We start from the raw sequence: 19485 nt of genomic DNA on the forward strand, positions 1-19485 counted from the left end.
ACATAGGGCTGGAGAGTTGATACACCCCTGAGGCAGGACTGTGAAGGTATATTGCTGGCCTTGCCAGCTGAAAGCAAACCGTTTTGAATGGCCTTTACTAAAAGTTATCAAGAAGAAAGCATTTGCCAGATCAACAGTTGCATACCAGGTACCAGGGGATGTGTTAATTTGCTCAAGCTATGATATCACATGGAACAGCAGCTGTGTGTGGAGTCACCACCTGGTTAAGTTTACGATAATCCACTATTATCCTCCAAGATCCATCTGTTTTCTGCACAACAAATAGGAGAGTTGAATGGGGATGTGGTAGGAATCACTACTGCAGCACCCTTCAGGTCATTGATGGTAGCACTAATCTCTGCAATCCCTCCAGGAATGCAGTATTGCTTTTGATTTACTATTCTGCTAGACAGAAGCAGTTCTAGTGGCTTCCACTTGGCCTTTCCTACCATTAATAGCCCTCACTCCACAAGTCAGGGAACCACTATAACTGCCTGTCATTTTCTAACTTACACCATCGCACCTCTGGTTTAGAGGTGATGAAGTTTGGATGCCTTATACCAGCACTAAAACTAAAACAATTAGAGAAAACAAGGAAGGCACGTAGGGACTTTTCTGCATAAAACTGCAACATTGACAACCACTAAGGCTTTTTTTCCCCTCTAACTATCATCTTCTCTAAAAACCATCTGGAAATTTGAGGGACTGGAGAATATATTAAACAAAACCTAAATGAAAGTGGACAACTGTAATCTACTTGCTCAGATTTTTAGCTCCAGACAGGATGGTAGTAACATCCCACTCCACCCAAGTTTCTTCCTTTCTGGCAACTCAAGAAAAGAGCTGTTTACAATCTAGGGCTTCCTTCCTATCACAGCTACTCTATTAGGTTTTTCTAAAACAGCATTGCCAAAGGGTTGCTCATCAACAACAAAAGCAGAATACAATGCACCAAAGGAATTAAAAAAAAAAAAAAAGAAAGAAAAACCAAGAGATCCCTAAATGATGTTTAATCTGTACAGATTGCTCAGAAACACATAGGCTGTCTTTGACTTGCAGAACAAATCCTCCTGATGGATCTTAGAGCAGACACAGCAATACTATATGAGGAGAGTATAGAAACAAGGTTAAGAGATTGGGCTCTGCAGTTAGCAGTTTGAGCTTCAACGCTCTCTCTGCTACTTGTCAGTTGCATGACCTTGGGCAATTCACATAATCCTCCAAACTTCTGTCTCTGCATCTGTAAATTCTCCTCTGTAACTATCCAAGCTCTTGGAAACTTCTAGAACTCTGAACCAGTTTAATAGCACTAGGGTTGAGAGAATAAGATGGGTCACAGCAGCTCAACTGCACTGACATGTTGAAAGCACAGCAAGCCCTGCCCTCTCTGCCTCAGAAGTATCTATGTTTTGAGATGGCATTAGAGACACCAGGGAATGCAAGGAGAAATATGACTGATAAGTACTCCTGTTTTCAAATCCTTCCTCAAAGGCCTCCCTCCATTCATTCAAAAACTGTCTGTACATTTTATACATGGCAGGCACCGTGCTGGAACTGAAGGTATTGAGGAATAAAAATAGTCCATATAGTCACAACCCACTCTATATGGTGAAAATGACACCGAGTGAGGTCCTGCTCATAGGGCTACTTGTGTATGCACTCCACAGATATGTGGAGTATGCTCACCATGCATCAGGTATACTGTTCTAGGGGCTGGAGATGCAGATGGGAAAAGACATAGTCCCTGCCCTCATGGAGCTTGAATTCTAGGGGGAAAGACAGAGGGTGAACAAATATTTAACAAGATGCCAACTAGCAATAAGTGTCACAAAGGAATAAAGGAAGCAAATAAAGCAAAAAAAAAAAAAAAAAAAAAAAAAAGGATAAAATATGACAGGAGTGATTTTAGATAAGTCTATCAGGAAAAATGTCTCTAAGAAAGTGACCTTTGAGTAGAGATTCAAATCGAGTTAAAGAATGAGCCCTGCAAGTGCCTGAGGGAAAAAGGTAGAAGGAACATCAAATGTAAAAGCCCTACAAAAGCCTTGAAAAGGAACACACTTGGCATGTGGCTGGAGAGCAATGGGGGAACTCTGCCTGCAGGGATCAGGCTTACAATAGATAAAGGTCAGTTCAGTTCAGCATGCATCCAGTGAGCATTTACTTTGTGCCAGGGTCTGTGCTAAATGCCAGTGGTAGAAAATGGAGGAAGACACCAAGTCCACACTGAAGGAAAAGGGGAGGACTTTCACAACAAGAGGAAGGGACACAGACTCTAAAGTCTAAACATGATGATCAAGACACTAAATCTCTAAAACAGAAGCAGGATTCCTCCCACCTGATTTAAATGGTCTCAACACTCATAGCAAAATTTACTTATCACTCTTCAGACCTACCAAAATCTCAGGCAAAAACAGAGTAAGTTGCTTAAAGTCACTGTGAAGTCAAAGAACAGCAGAAAACAAACTAGGACACTTATTTTGTCCAGCACAGGAATGGCCCAGATCAAATGCACCCTAATCCACAACATCTTTCCTGATTGCACTGACTGAAATGAATCTCACCCTCCTCGGATTTTCCAGATCTACTGCACCTTCACCATAGTCATTTTCGACCTTGAACCAAAGTGAATTCTTTATGCTGTTCATCTCTACTATATTTCAAAAGCCCAAAAGGGGCTTATCATTAGCCTCATGTTGTTACCAGACTAAGGTGGTGGATTCCTTGCCTGATGCACTCAAATGACCAATTCCTGAGACACCAGGGTTTCAAAGAGAGAAAGAGTTTTATTGCTAGGCATGAAGCAGGAGAGCAGATGGCCTAACAATCCAAAATTGGTCTCCCTGAACTGCAGTAATTTTAATAGTTTTATAGTATTAAAAGATAGGCAGCACTCAGCAGGTAAACTCACTGACCTTGCCCCTAGATGGGCCATGATTCCCAGGGATGTAAATCTCCCTGGCAACGTGGGACATGACTCCGGGGGATGAGCCTTGACCCAGCATCGTGGGATTGAGAAAGTCTTCTTGACCAAAAAGGGGAAGAGAAATGAAACAAAAATAAAGATTCAGTGGCTGTGAGATTTCAAATGGAGTCAAGATATCATTCTGGAGGTTATTCTTATGCATTATATGGATACCCCTTTTTAGTTTTTAGTGTATTGGAATAGCTAGAAGGAAATACTTGAAACTGTCAAACTGCAACCCAGTAGCCTTGATTCTTGAAGACAATTATATAACTATGTAGCTTACACAGTGTGACTGTGTGATTGCTGAAACCTTGTGGCTCACACTCCCTTTATCCAATGTATGGACAGATGAGTAGAAAAATGGGAACAAAAATTAAATGAATAATAGGGGGGATGGGGGTGGGATGTTTTGGGTGTTCTTGTATTTTATTTTTATTTTTTATTTTTGAGTAATGAAAATGTTCAAAAATTGATTTTGGTGATGAATGCACAACTATATGATGGTACTGTGAACAAATGATTGTACCCTGTGGGTAACTGTAGGGTATGCGAATATATCTCAATAAAACTGAATGGAAAAAAAAAAACTAGGATTAACAAAATAAAGCAGTCAAGAGCTACCCTTTCAATATTTACTAAATGTATTAACAGGCTAGGCTATCAGGCTGTCTCTACCATAATGCATTTCCTTAGAGGGGGGAAAACATTTAGGAGGTACTATTTCTCTCTTCCTTCACTTTGCTTTTCAGCAATTCTATATAATAATCACCTTACAACTTCCCTTCTGAATTCCAAGATAATATACCTGCCATTGTTCTACCTGTAATCCTTCATTATCTCATCTGAAAATGATATTTTTCCCAATTCCTTTAAGCCTTCAGCACTTTAAACTGAGAATTCATTCAAATCTCACTTAAAATATCTTCTTGAAGAGCTAATTTCTTGACTCATTTTTGTCAATTAGCATGTTTTTTGTTTTTATTTTTTATTGAGACTGTTCACATACCATTCAACTATCCAGAAACCCAAAGTGTACAATCAATTGCCCATGGTACCATCATACAGCTGTGCATCCATCCCCACATTTTTTTTTTTCAATTTTTAGAACATTTTCATTACTCTAGAAAAGAAATAAAGACAAAAAAAGGAAACTCCAAGCCTCCTATACCCCTAACCACCCTCCCTCCATTATTGAGTCATAGCTTTGGTATAGTACATTTGTTACTGTTGATGAAAGAATGTTAAAATACTACTAACTACAGTATATAGTTTGCAATAGGTACATATTTTTTTCCCATATGCCCCTCTGTTATTACCTTCTAGTTATAGTGTCATACATTTGTTCCAGTTCATGAGAGGGATTTCTAATATTTGTACAGTTAATCACGAACACTGTCCACCACAAGATTCACTGTTTTACACATTCCTATCTTTTAACCTCCAACTTTCCTTCTGGTGACATACGTGACTCTGAGCTTACTCTTTCCACCACCTTCACACACCATTCAGCACTGTTAGTTATTCTCACAACGTGCTACCATCACCTGTGTCTATTTCCAAACATTTAAGTTCACCTTAGTTGAACATTCTGCTCGTAATAAGCAACAGCTCCCCATTCTTTAGCCTTGTTCTAAATCCTACTAACTTATATTTCATGTTTGTGAGTTTACATATTATAATTAGTTCATATCAGTGAGACCCTGCAATATTTGTCCTTATGTATCTGTCTTATTTCATTCAATATAGTGCCCTCAAGGTTTCATCAACTCATAATTTTTTAAAGAAGGTTTTGTTCACACACCATACATTCCATCCTAAGTAAACAATTGTTGGTTCCCTGTATAGTCACATATTTATGTATTCAGCACCATTGCCATTATCTATACAAGGACATCTCCATTTCTTCCAAAGAGAAGGAGTAGGAGTCAGAGAAGGTAGAGAGACAAAAGAAAAACAAAAAAAGAAAGAGAGAAAAAAAAAACATGACAGCTAGAAAGCAACAAAAGGAAAGATAGCATTAAACTAAAGTAGAATAAAGAGTCAGAAAACACCACCAATGCCAGGAGTCCCATACCCTTCCCCTATGCCCCCCACCCCCACCCCATATGCATTTAGCTTTGGTATACTGCCTTTGTTACATTAAAGGAAGCATAATACACTGTTCTTGTTAATTATAGTCTCTAGTTTGCATTGATTGTATTTTTCCCCCAATCCCACCCTATTTTTAACACCTTGCAATGTTGACATTCATTTGTTCTACATCATGTAAAAACATATTTGCACCTTTTATTACAATCGTTGAGCACCCTAGGTTTCACTGAGTGATACAGTCCCAGTCTTTATCTTTCATCTTTCGTTCTGATATCCCACATGTTCCTAACCTTCCTCTTTCAACCATATTCACAGTCAACTTTGTTCAGTGTACTTACATTGCTGTGCTACTATCTCCCAAAACTGTTTTCCAAACCTCTTACTCCTATCTTTTCCTTTCCGTCTGCAGTGCTTCCTAAAGCACTGTGTTTCATACAGAGCAGGTATCTTGTTCACAAACTGTCATTTTCTGTTTGTCAGAGAATATTTTAAGCTCTCCCTCATAGTTGAAGGACAGTTTTACCGAATACAGGATTCTTGGTTGCTGGTTTTTCTCTTTCAGTATCTTAAATATATCACCCCACTTCCTTCTTGCCTCTATGGTTTCTATTGAGAAATCCGCACATAGTCTTATCAAGCTTCCTTTGTACGTGATGGATTGCTTTTCTCTTGCTGCTTTCAGGATTCTCTCTTTATCTTTGACGTCTGATAATCTGATTATTAAGTGTCTTGGCGCAGGCCTATTCAGATCTATTCTGTTTGGGGTATGCTGTGCTTCTTGGATCTGCAATTTTAAGTCTTTCATAAGAGATGGGAAATGCTTGTTGATTATTTCCTCTATTATTGCTTCTGTCCTTTTTCTCTTTCCTTCTCCTTCTGAGACACCAATGACACGTACATTCCTGCATTTCATTTTGTCCTTAAGTTTCCGGAGACATTGCTCCTATTTTTCCATTATTTTCTCTATCTGTTCTTTTGTGCATAGGCTTTCAGGTGTCTTGTTCTCCAGTTCCTGAGTGTTTTCTTCTGCCTCTTGAGATCTGCTGTTGTATGTTTTCATTGTGTCTTTCATCTCTTGTGTTGTGCCTTTCATTTCCATAGATTCTGCCCATTGATTTTTCAAACTTTAGGTTTCTACCTTATGTATTCCCAGTGTTTTCATTATACGCTTCATCTCTTCTGCCATTATCTTCCCTAAACTTTTTGAATTGACTTATTATTAGTTGTTTCAACTCCTGTATATCAGTTGAAGTGTAGGTCTGTTCCTTTGACTGGGCCATAACTTCGTTTTTCTTAGTGTAGGTTGTAGTTTTTTGTTGTCTAGGCATCTGATTTCCTTGGTTACCCCAATCAGGTTTTCCTAGACCAGAATGGGCTCAGGTCTCAGAAGGAGACAACAGTATCACATCTCCCTGAGGGTGAGTCTTAGAAGATTGGTACACCCTGTGAGGTCTCAAATCACTGTGCTTTTCCGCCCAATAGGTGGCGCCTGTTAGCCTGTCACTCCAGACTGGTGTAAGGAGGTGTGGTCCATGGCTGTTTCTTCCAGGCTCTGGGGTCTGGTTCTGAATGGAATGTGGGTAGTAGAGCTTGGCACCACCTTCCTCCTCTTAGGGAAGATACCCCCCAAGGGAGAGGTCATTTACATTTGAATAGTCTCTCTGCCTGTGCTATATCCACCCTTGTCTGGGTCAGAGCACTGGGAACTGAAAATGGCTGAGGCTTTCTCCACTGAACTGAAAAAGGGACTGAAAGTCCCCTTCAGGGCCAGTCCGTAGCCACCCTCCCGCTCTCCAAGGTCAGTCATCACCAAAAGCCTTTGTTTGCTTGTTGGGGATTCGTATGTTGTATTGAGCAGTCCATGCTTGTTAATTAAAATCCCAGTTGGAGCCCAGCTGAGCTATACTCACTTGCTCAGAGAATGCTGCTCTCTAGCACTGTGAGGCTTTGCAGTTCAGTCCATGGCAGGAGGGGACTCCCGGCTTGGATCTGCAGTTTTTACTTACAGATTTTATGCTGTGATCTCAGGCAGTCCTCCTAATTCAGGCTGGTGTATGATGAATGGACAGTCACGTTTGTTCCCCCGCAGTTATTCCAGATTATTTACTAGTTGTTCCTGGTTGTTTGTTAGTTGTTCCAGGGGGATGAACTAGCTTCCACTCTTCTCTATGCCGCCATCTTCTTCCGTCTCCTCAATTAGCATGTTTCAATTGACTTGATGGCTCCCCATTAATGTATCAATTTCTTTGATATTTTTCCCTGAGGGGGGATATACTTACCAATCATAAGGGAAAATGAAATGATTGCAATATCTTAGCCGCCTAGTATTTATATATTCAATTGGGATAGATAAAACCTCTAAGTGAATTTCTTCAATAAAAAAATCCATTTTAAAAATCCAAAAAGAAAAAAAGACTTTTTTTTTACATTTGAATAGTCTCTCTGCCTGTGCAGAGACAGGTTTTAGGATAACGAGCACAATGGCTCCAGTGATGTAATTAGAGGTGATCCAAGTACTGAGTATACACAGATTCGATTACATGCTTAGTCATAAAAAGTACGAAAGAAAATGGCAGCCTTAATATGAAGACAGGAGTGATTTTTAGTATTATAATGAGGTACAGGTGACTTGTAGGTTAAAGTCTAAGCTACTATGCATATCTGGTTGGCCCATTTTGGTTAGAGCCAGCTTCGGTTATCAAGATAACTTTGGACTTGGGGTGGGTTAGTTCTGGACTGACCCAAGACCCTTCATTAATAAACATTAGAGGCTGTCTTTAGTGATCATAAGACTTTAAAGTTGAAAAACTGGATAGATATGTACAAGTGAAGGTTAGTCACAAAGTTTTCACAATCACAAGGGCACAAGATAAAGGCCATGCAATTATTATCAGAGATCATGGCAGCTGGATTACAGTTCAGATTTAAGGTATTTCCCTGTCTACTCAAATATACCAGAAAGTAAAAAGGAATATCTCTGTAATAGCCCTTAAATCCTAACTTCTCAGTTACAATGTGTCTAAGAACATAGTACAATACAAAGACAGTATCTTTCTTCCAATTAACCAGTGCTTATTCTGTCTGAGAAAAGGAATTACATAACTCACATTTCCTTTACTTCTTTGGCTAGTGGAGAGCTCAGAACTGGGCTTTGTGATTTCCCATGGCAGCTATGTCTGACCTGGATTTGTGGGTTCAACTAATTTACTCCCTTACTTGAACCTTATTCTTTTTTCTTCATATTAATGACACAATTTTAATGGTCTGCCTTAATTCTTCTAGCAGTGATGGAGAATTCTGAAGGCTAGGCTAAGGAATTTAGATTCTATTCTGAAAGTAGGGGAAATCTAACATACCTTCTCCTAAGTTTTATACAGATTTGAAAATAACTGAAAAGGTTTCTATTAAATGTCTGATACTACATATACCTATCTGACTGATCTGAACTGAAATTTAATTCAGGGAATGAGCACCATAATTATATATGTAAGAACCTTCTAGAAGGCCTGTTTCTCTGAATCTATCTTATTTATTCATTAAATGTTGGCTGGCTACCTACAGTAGAAGAGGGACATTCTGAGTTCTTTGAGGGATCACATTTATTATCCCAAACAAACAAGCTAAACTGAATAGCAACTCTGGTCCTAGCTGTTCAACCAGTCGTCCACCAGGAAGTCTTAGTCTGTCCATACACTGAGATAATAGAGGAGAAGGGAGAAATGAAACTGCCTCCACCCTAGGATCTAAGCTAACCTGGTAAGTTTTCTATGTTATTGCTTTTGTTTCTGCTACCTTCTTAGTTCCTGGAATTCCAGAACCTGCTGGTGGTTATCTCTGGATTCTGCCAGACACTTCCTGCCTTTGCCAACTTCTCCCAGAACTAACTTCCTGCCTGACCAGATTTGTAGCTCCTACCTCCTCATCTCAGATCTAATTGCTCCTCTTGGCTATGGGAGGGGCAGGCAGATAATGAAAATGAGTAGGGCAGACTGAGCTGGGAATGGATGAACTACAGAGCACATTCTCCCATCTAAAAGGAGCGCAGCTAGCACTCAAGCCCCACCTTACTACTGCCATTTGGGAACATGTGGCCCATGCTACTAGTTCTTACAATTTTTCACGAGACCAGAAATCAAGATTCTTATATGAAATGCCTTGATTTTCAAGTGTTAACTACAAATTCAAATGTCTAAAAACACCAGCAATTCTACACCCAAGAGAAATAAAAACATATGTTCACACAAAAACTTGTACACTAAACTCAGAATTGAATCTTAGAACATAGCCTAACGTGGACACAATAATTCTAATAGTTCCTAGATTGTAAGCTCTTACAGCAGTTAACTCTATCCCTGAATTGTAAGGCCTATCTCTAAACTTTAAGATGCTGATCCCCTAGCATATGTTGTGACAAACATTGGGACTGGCAGTTTGATGTGCTGAGCCCTCAAGCATGGGACTTGCCCTTATGAAGCTCATTATCACAAAGGAAAGTCTAAAGTTGTATGTAATGGTGCCTAAGAGTCTCCCCCTGAGTACCTCTTTGTTGCTCAGATGTGGCCCTCTCTCTCTCTAACTGAGCCATCTCAACAGGTGAACTCGCTGCCCTCCCCCCTACGTGGGACCCAACTCCCAGGGTTGTAAATCTCCCTGGCAACGCAGAGTATGACTCCCGGGGATGAATGTGGACCCGGCATCGTGGGACTGAGAGTATCTTCTTGACCAAAAGGGGGATGCAAAATGAGACGAAATGGTTTCAGTGGCTGAGAGATTCCAAATGGAGTCGAGAGGTCACTCTGGTGGACATTCTTATGCACTATATAGATAACACCTCTTAGGCTTTAATGTATTGGAATAGCTAGAAGTAAATACCTGAACCTACCAAACTCCAACCCAGCAGTCTGGACTCCTGAAGACAATTATATAATAATGTAGATTACAAGGGGTGACAGTGTGGTTGTGAAGACCTTGTGGATCACACCCCCTTTATCTGGTGTATGGATGAGTGGAGGAATGGGGATAAAAACTAAAGGACAAATGGGGTGGGATGGGGGGATGATTTGGGTGTTTTTTTTCACTTTAATTTTTTATTCTTGTTCTGGTTCTTTCTGATGTAAGGAAAATGTTCAGAGATAGACTGTGGTGATGAACGCATAACTATGTTATCATACTGTGGACAGTGGATTGTATATCATGGATGATTGTATGGTGTGTGAATGTATTTCAATAAAACTGAATTTAATAAAAAAAAAAAAAACTTGTACACTGACTTTCATAGGAGCATTATTCATAATAGCAACAAGGTGGAAACAGCCCAAATATTCATCAGCTGATGAACAGACAAACAAACTAGGGTATATCCACACAAGGGACTATTATTCAGGCATAAAAAGGAATGGAGTACGGATACATGGCACAATGTGTATAACCCTGAAAACATTAGGCAAAGTGAAAGAAGACAGTTACAAAAGTACATATTAAAGGTTCCATTTATATGAAATGTCCAGAATAGGGAAATCTATTGAGACAGAAAGTATATTAGTGGCTACTTAGGATTTGGGGGGATGGAGAGAGAGGGGAGTGATAGCTAAAAGGCAGAGGGTTTTTTTTTGAGGTGATGAAAATGTTCTAAGATTGCCTATGGTGATGGCTGCACAACTTGAGTGTATTTACTAAAAATCACCGTATACTTTAAATGGGTGAATTATATGGTATAAAAATCATATCACAATAAAGATGTTAAAAACAACCAGACACAACACTATCAGAGCTACCCTAAACACAACAATGGGCTGGATTTGGCCTAGGGCCACCAGTTTTCAGCTTCCAACATTTACCTTTCACCAACCTGCTAATTCCCTCTTGCCAAGTTATATTATTGCCCACCCTGAACCCAAACTATCCCAGCCTAAAATGATCTCTATGTAGTATAAATGACCTGCTACACTTTTATCCAATTTAAATGGTGACACTCTCTAGATGGCACATATGAGAATACTGTCATGCATTTGATATGTCTTGTGTGTTAACAAAACACAGAGCAGTAGAACAACAAGTTGGAGCCAAAGTGCCAAGCCCACTTTCACCTGTGACTAATTTGTGGGATCAGATTTCTGGACCAAATGATATCCTAAAGTGGCTCTCAGCTAGCAGTAAGCCTGCTTTCTATGGCTGCCTGGCTAATGTACTGCTTATTTTATACACACAAGTAAAGGCATGCAATAGACCAGCAGAGTGTCCAACCTACTTTAATTCAATAAACATTTATGCACTACTTCTATGTTGCTGGGCGTGTGACATACTGGGAAGGAAGAATTCAAAGAGTGGCTCATGGGGAAATGGGAATAAGAAAGGCTTTGTATAACAGGAGAAACTTGAGCTGAGCCTTAAAGCTTAGGAGCAGTCAGCCAGGCAAAAGAAACAAACAGGCAACATTCAAATTCAAGGTCCTCTGAGTAATCCCAACAAAGTGGGGCAAGGACAAGTAATTGTGAGTGGCTGGAACATGCAAGTGGAGAAGAGTGAGTGCCAATGATGGAGAGGTGGGCAGGGCCAGGTCATGAAGGGTCTGTATATTAATGAAAAGTTCTGTAGTGGGAACAATCAGATGTGTGGTTTAGAAAAATCTGTTGATAATTGGATGGTGAATTTGTTATTTACCATACTGTTGGGATACCCTGACATATTTCAGAATTTAAAAAAACATGATGCTGGATCAAGATGGCAGAGTGCAAACCTTCCAGGTTCTGTCCCCCTACAGAAACTTTGAACAACCAGTAAGAATTAGCAGAAACATTTTCCTCAAAGCTCCAAAAAATAGCTAAAGGACTACAGTAACAGGGCAAGTACCAAATCAAGAAAAAGTCTACTTAAAAGTAGTTGGATTTTTTGTTGCCCTGGCTGGCCCTTCCCCCACCCCTCACAGCTGGGTGGAGGCAGTCCACACTCCCAGCACAGATCCCTAGCCTGGGTTCCAGAGAGAACACGATAACCTTCATGCGCATACTAGGAGCATGTACGCTTGGCCCAAACTGTCTTGTCTAGTGGTGGCCTCAGGGACTTGTTTGTCCCAGAACTTGCTCTGCATGTAGAAGGCAGCTCACAGAGCTCTCCTACAGAATGCTGTGGGAAAGCAGTGAAGTTGAGCTGCCTGGGACAAGGGATTGCAAGGTGTAGGGCATACCGTGCAGTGCCTAGAACTGTGAATAAACTGTTTTCTAGGGAAGAAGGGACAGTCTTATCTGTGTAAATGCGGAAATTCCTAGGGCCAAACTTGCATGCCCAAGACAAGATGCATGCGCAGAAAGGACCAAGGAGGCCTCTATGTTTTGGCCTGGAGCTATTCTCTAATCTCATTGTACGGATAAACCCTGAAGGAGGGCACTTGTGAAGGTCAATCTGCAGAAGACGGGAAAGGGGTTTTCTTTTTTTTCCTTCTTTTATTTATTTTTGTTGTTGCTATTGCTAGCTCATGGCATTCAAGGAAAGCGGCCATAACACTAGCTGGATACAAGCTTAAAGAACAGACTGCTCAGAGTCTAAATCCCAGCATTAACACATTAAAGGTGAAAATGTCCAACTTTCAACAAAAAGCTAGAAAACATACAAAGAAATAGGAAGTGACACTCCAGACAAAAGAGAAGATTAAACAGTAGAAACCATAAATAAGCAGGATCAGACCTGGGTTATTCCAGACAAAGACATTTTTAAAAAATGGTTCTAAAAATGCTCAAAGAACTAAAGAAAAACATGAACAAAGAACAAAAGGAAATCAAGAAAATGATATATGAACACAGAGAGATTATCAATAGAGAGATGGAAATTATGAAAAGGAACCAAACAGAGTTGAAGACCACAGTAACAGAAATTAAAAATTCCCTAGAGGCATTCGAAAGCAGATTGGAGCTGGCAGAAGAAAGAATCAATGAACTTGAAGATAAGACAACTGAAATCATCTAATCTGAGGAGCAGAAAGAGGAAAGAATGAAGAAAAGTGAACAAAGCCTGAGAAACCTGTGGGACACCATCAAGAGTACCAATCAATTATGGGAATCCAGACAGAGAAGAAAGAGAGAAAAGGGCAGAAAGAATATTCAAAGAAATAATAGGTTACAACTTCCCAAATTAAAAAAAAGTATGCATATACACATCCAAGATGCTCAAAGAACTCCAAACAGGATAAACCCAAATACACCTACATTACACCACATTATAATCAAACCATTGAATGCCAAAGAGAGAGAATTCTGAAAGCCACAAGAGAGAAGCAATGTATCACACACAAAGGAACCACAATAAGATTAACTGCTGATATCTCATTGGAAACCATGAAGGCAAGAAGGCAGCGGGAAGACATATTTAAAGTGCCAAAAGCAAAAAATTGCCAACCAAGAATTCTATATCAGGCAAAACTATCTTTCAATAATGAGAGAGGTGTTCTAGTTGGTAAAGCTGCCAAAATGCAATGTACCCGAAATGGATTGACTTTTTCAATGGGGATTTATTAGGTTGCAAATTTACAGTTCTAGGCCATGAAAATGTCCAAATTAAGAAATTAAGAGATAGATACCTTCTCTGAGGAAAGGCTGATGGCATCTGGGGTTCCTCCGTACATGGTAAGGCACACGGTGATGCCTCCTGGTCTTTCATCTCTGGGTTCTGGTTTCAAAATGGCCTTCTCTCTCCAAAATGTCTCTGGGTATTTCTCTCTAAATGTCTCTGAGCTCTCTCAGTTTCATCTGTCTCTGTCTTCTCACAGAGGACTCCAGCAAGACCCACCTTGGAATGGGTGAGTTGCATCTCCATGGAAACAACGTAATCAAAAGGTCCCGCCCAACAATAGGTCTGCCCCTACAAGATTGGATTAAAAGGACATGGCTTTTCTAGGGTACATAACAGATTCAAGCCAGCAAGGACAGTATTAAAACATTCCCAAATAAAAGCTGACAAACTTCATTGCCACTGGACCAGCCCTTCAAGAAATGCTAAACAGTTCCACAGGTTAAAAAGAAAGGACACTAAACAATTGATTGAAGAACTGTCATATGAAGAAATAAAGATCTCCAGTGATGTTACATTAGTGAATATACTCGTTCATAGGAAATGTACATGGAAGCATTTTGTGTCCAAGGATTATGATGTGTACAACATGCTCTCACATGTTAATATAGATAGTGTGGTGGTTTGGATCTGTATGTACCCCAGAAATTCATGTTCTTAAAGCTAATTCATTCCTGTGGGTGTAAACCTATTGTAAGTAGGACTTTTTGATGAGGTTACTTCAATGAAGGTGTGGTCCAGGGTCTTAACCCTCTTTCTTACTTTATAAATCGATGAAGAGAGAGAGAGAGAGAGAGCGCCAGGTAAGCAAGATGCTGAAAATAATGAAACCCAGAAGAGAAGGGAGAGACCAGCAGATGCCACCATGTGCCTTGCCATCTGGCAGAGGGCAAGGATCGCAGAGTCAGTCTTTAGGAAAAAAGCATCACTTTCGTGATGCCTTGATTTGAACATTCTCATGGACTCAAGCTATAAGCTAATAAATTCCCATTGTTTAAAGCTAACCAATTTCATGGTATCTGCTTTGAGCAGTCTAGGAAAGTAAAGTAAATAGGAAGGTAGGTAGGTAGGTAGGTAGGTAACTAGATTGATACCTAGGAAGGGAGGAATGGAGAGAGAGAGAAATAAAAATGTGTAGACAGATGAAAGAAGAGTGTGACTGGATCTAGGGATCCCAGGTGGAAGCCAGCAATTCAAGCATTAAGTGAAAAACTGAATGAAGGCAGCAGTAAGGAAGATGGATATTCAACAGAAAACATGGACCTAGAGACTAAATGTGGGATGGGGTATCAGGGTGGGGGGGAGGTGCGAACCCAGCAGTTCAGTGGATAGTGAGAGAGTAAATTCAGGAGGGAGACCAGAATTGCTTTGTTTTGTGATTGTTGAAGTATGAGGTAAGAGTGGGGAGAGAGGGAGTTTTGTTTTGGACATGTTGAGGCTGAAATGAATTTGGACTCCTACATGTAGATGTACACTCAGTAGACGGCCACAAGGGTCTGGAACACTACGATTAGAAACTCTATACTTTCAGATAACAATTTAAAAATGTTTATATTTACATGCATGTTCCACATCATTTATCCTTACAACTACATTATAAAGCAGGAAAGCAGATATAGTTATTTCCATTTTACACACAAGAATATTGAAGTTCCAATGACTAACTGATAGTCATACAGCTAATTAAATGTGGAGTTGAAACCAAAACCCATGTCCTCACTTCTAGTGCATGTTCCTTCCAGTTTCTCCAGGCCCTTGACCTTGACTGTTGAGAGAAAACAACTTGCAGCTCTGTGGGTCTCCTTCTGAATTAGTTCTCAGGAGGTCAAAGACTCACAGAGTATTAAGTCAGGAAATGACCTTCTTGATCACTGACTCTGTCAAGAGGGAGCAATGGCAATGAACTTGGAGGGGAAGAGAGGTCCTGGGCAGTTTTCCTTCAATTCTTCATTAAATCATAAGGTCTAAATAGGTTGTCTCATCAGTTTTCTTCTGCCAAAAGCCTTCAGTGTTTCCTTCTTTTGGGTATCCTTGCAAAGTCAGATTTATCCCTGTACCTCAGGAAGGGCTGGCAGTTTTCCAACACAATAAAACATTGTCCAAAGTCAGTCTAATTTAGAAAAGACCTCCTCTTACTCAAATGAATTTGACACGCCTTCACTAACATGCTTTCTAAGACTTAACACTTAAAAGGGTAAAAGGAGAAATAACAAGGAGCCCATCTTCATCCTCAAAGAAGCTTGCAGTCTTCAGAGAAAGACAAAGCTCACAGACATGAAACAATCAGACACAAAATTCTCAAAACAGAGCCAAAGGAATTCTAGATAATGGGAAAAACTGAACGTGTACTTTTTATAACTGATCCCTCATAAACCCCATCAAAAAGCAAACAAAAAAGCACAAAAGGGACAGAAGTGAAACAGTAAACATAAAATGTCAAAATTTTTGGAAAATGAAAAGCAGGTAAGTTAGCAAAGCTGAGAAAAGGAATTCCTGCTGCCAGAGAAGGAGATGCTAGATCACACATGCACCCCTGGGAGGGCTCAGGGATTGGAAGCCCAGGTGGCAGAGGAGGCCAGGGACAACGAGGGGCTGAAAGCAAGGGCTTGATACAAATTCTGTATAAGGAGGTGTTAAGACAACCAGGTCTCCTGTTCCATCCAGGACAGCCAGGAGATGATTACTCCTGTACCCAGGAAGGAGAAGGTAGATTTATTCTGGGAAGAACCTGAACCAACCAGGCACTAGACTGGGGAGAAGGCAGGGAGAGATGCTGTAATAATAATAGCAACCCTGAACGAAAGTCTGCATCCTGAAGGATGAGATCTCAGTCCTGCTCGCCCACTTGGCTCCCAGAATGCTGGCAACCAGGCATATATTTATTTCCTTTCAGCCCCACATAGAAGGCTGGAGCATTATTTCCTGGAGAAATCAAATGACTCTGGAGAAGATTCAATGGGTGCAGACTTTTGGGGATTCTCCAACAAAACAGGTGTGCTTTCCCCCATCTCCCTATAGTACATAAAGACCATCCCTGACAAGTTCTTGCCACCTCTATACAGAGCTTCCCATCAGCTTTTTAGTTTTAAATGCAAATGACAACCATGATTGCCAGAGATTGGAGGAAAGCCTTCATGATAAAAAGATCACAAAACAGAGAAAATGGACTCAAAGAAACAGACAAGGAGCCAAATAAAACCTCAAAAATAAAAACCTATCATTACATAAGAACAGGATTCAAAGAAAGAAAAATAATCAATTAAATTTCCAGGTGAGTGTCTGCAGGAAAAACCAACAAAATCAACTGATGGGTCTGCCTAGGATATGGAAAAGAATATTTAGGGATTTAAAAATTATGGTTGTGGTTTGAGAAGAAAGAGTGAGCAGGACATAGAAAACTCAGAAAACCAAAAAGAGAGGTAATTAATTAATTGTCCAAGGGAAAAAAAGAGGATCATACTATATTAACTGGCTTAGCAAATGAATCATACTAACAATTGTAATAACATAAACATAAAATACTGACGGAACCAAAAATTGTGATATAAGTATATTTGATGGAAGAAGGGAGTATAAATGCTCCGCTTCCATAACAGAGATTAACAGGGGATGTCTAAAGTTTAAAAAGTAAGAAATAGCAGCAGAAGTATAATAATCAGAAATATGGCGCAAACACCTGAAGAAAGAGCTAAGAGTTGGAAATGGCTGCCTTCCCAGAGAGGGACTTGGGTGGCATAAATGGCCTCCTGGTTGAGAAAGGTGCAGAAAGGATTCTTAAACTACATGACAGATTGGACGAACCATTATCAAGTATAACTCTGATAACCCTGAGTTCTTGTGTATCAAGCATGTGATCAAAAGCAGTGACTTTGAAAGGTTTGTTCTCTCCCAAGAGTGAACAAGAGAGAAGCAAGAATGGCAATGCCCTGTTTTAACTTCACATGTGACACAATTCACACCATAAACTTGGAGGGACAGCCTCCTTGCTCCACAAAAGCTAGTAAGAATCCCTTCCTCTCTCCAATCCAGGACAATTATCTTTAGAATACACACACTGGTTATATTCAATGTCGTTATTTATGGCATCCTGTTTTGGGCCCTTCAATTTCTAGTCAGTAACTTGGGTGGACTTAGGGACACACTACATACACACACACACACCAGCAAGTTTCTTCAAGACAGAGACTGTTTCAAACACCTCCTTGTACATTCACTGTAAGGATTGCTATTTTCAGTTGCTAATACTTTCAGCAAACCTAGCATTAACAAAGCCTACAGAGGAAGGGGGACTCTGAAGAGCACAAGAGTGCACACAGAGGGCTGGAGCCATGGCAGCAAGTGCTAGAGCCAGAACTCGAGCAAGGCCAGCTCTGCACAGCAGATGAAGCAAGTGCTGCCAGGGCTCTACCTAGGTGGAGCTGTGGCCATCACGGAGCTGGACTTTCTGAGAGAGGTGGGCATCACGACTGTGCTGACGGTGGACTCAGATGAGCCCAGTTTCACAGTGGGGGCTGGAGTCAAGAGTCTAAGATGCCTCTTCATGCCAGTGCTGGACAATCCCAAGACTATCTGCTCAGTCACCTGGACTAGTATGTGGCTCTTTGTCAGCCATGCCGTGCTAAGGGCCGCATGGTGTTGGTGCACTGCCATTTAAGTGTCACAGTAGTAACTGCTTTTATGATGAAGACTGACCAATTCATCTTTGAAAAAGGTGATGAAAAACCTCAAACCAGAGGCTAAGATGAATGAGGGGTTTGAGTGGCAACTGAAATTATACCACGAAATGGGATATGAAGTGGGTATTTCTAGTGCAATTTATAAACAATATAGTTTACAAAAAGTAACAGAGAAGTATCCAAAATTGCAGAATTTATCTCAGGAACTCTTCACTTTTAACCCAACCATTACTTTATAAGGACTGAAACATGAGGTTCTTTACAAATACAGAAAATGCAGGAGATCTTATTTTGAAGTTCTAGCATTTTGGATCATAACGAAGGAAGTGGCTCTACAGCCTTTACCCACAAGAGAATGACATCATCTTTCATGCCTACAACAGGGAGTCAGGTCAATATACATCTTATTTCATTGACCTGTACAGTCAATGGAACCTGCTTTGTTAAGAGTGATAGAAGCACAGCTTCTTTGCCCCAAATGCAGTGCCAAGTTGGGTTCCTTCAACTGGTATCATAAACAGCTCCATGGTGGATGGATAACACCTGCTTCTCAAATATATAAGAATAGAATGGATGAAATGAAAATGCTGCCTGTTTTAGGGTCACAAACAAGAAAAACACAAATTTGTGACATCTGATAGCTTGGAAAGGACATATGTGTTATCCTTGCTTATTGTCATTTATGGCAAATTGTCTAGTTTTGATATTAGAATCTTCTATAACCTAAATATTTGTGTCATATATTTTTAAAATATCTGATTTTTGGAATGTTAGTTATGTGATTTTAAATCCTGGATAGACAAAATTATGTACAAAAATTGGTAACTGTCAAGTTTAAATAGGTATTCTTTTACTTGATCATATTTTGAAACTTGCTTCTTCCTCTCTTTTTAAAGGAACATTAGGAAATCTTAGTTTGTCTGGATTTTCCTTGTAAATATAGAAGAAAAGGCCATTAGTAAAGCACCGATTAAAATGTGATTTTCTTATTACTGTTCTGGAATCCCAATCATCTAAATTATTTATTAAAGTGTGTTTGAAATACTTCTTGAAGTAATCTACATAAAGAAATGTATTAACGTTAAGTATGTTTCTAATGATGATAAAGAAAACAAATTCTTAAAATGTGGAGTCACTACATATCCATTACCTTTTTAGCCTGATATTTTAGAGTACCGGGAAATGATAATA

The 19485-nt window shown here is 39.9% G+C and overlaps 1 protein-coding gene and 1 pseudogene across 5 annotated transcripts in view; one reads left to right on the forward strand and one right to left on the reverse strand.

Annotated features, from left to right (window-relative positions):
• Positions 1-19485, reverse strand: part of ANKS1A (ankyrin repeat and sterile alpha motif domain containing 1A) — a 240219-nt gene that overhangs the window by 163799 nt on the left and 56935 nt on the right. Inside the window, exon 1 of one of the 5 annotated variants that reach the window (XM_037843769.1) lies at positions 13629-13669. The exons of the other annotated variants lie outside the window; for them this stretch is intronic. Within the exon in view, the coding sequence (XP_037699697.1) occupies positions 13629-13654 (26 nt within the window). The 5' untranslated portion in view covers positions 13655-13669. Of the gene's footprint in view, positions 1-13628; positions 13670-19485 lie in introns of those variants that run through there. 5 annotated transcript variants of the gene reach the window in all.
• On the forward strand, positions 16052-18932 carry LOC119539625 (annotated as a pseudogene).

Source organism: Choloepus didactylus, chromosome 7, assembly GCF_015220235.1.
Source record: "Choloepus didactylus isolate mChoDid1 chromosome 7, mChoDid1.pri, whole genome shotgun sequence".
Classification (NCBI taxonomy): Eukaryota; Metazoa; Chordata; class Mammalia; order Pilosa; family Megalonychidae; genus Choloepus; species Choloepus didactylus.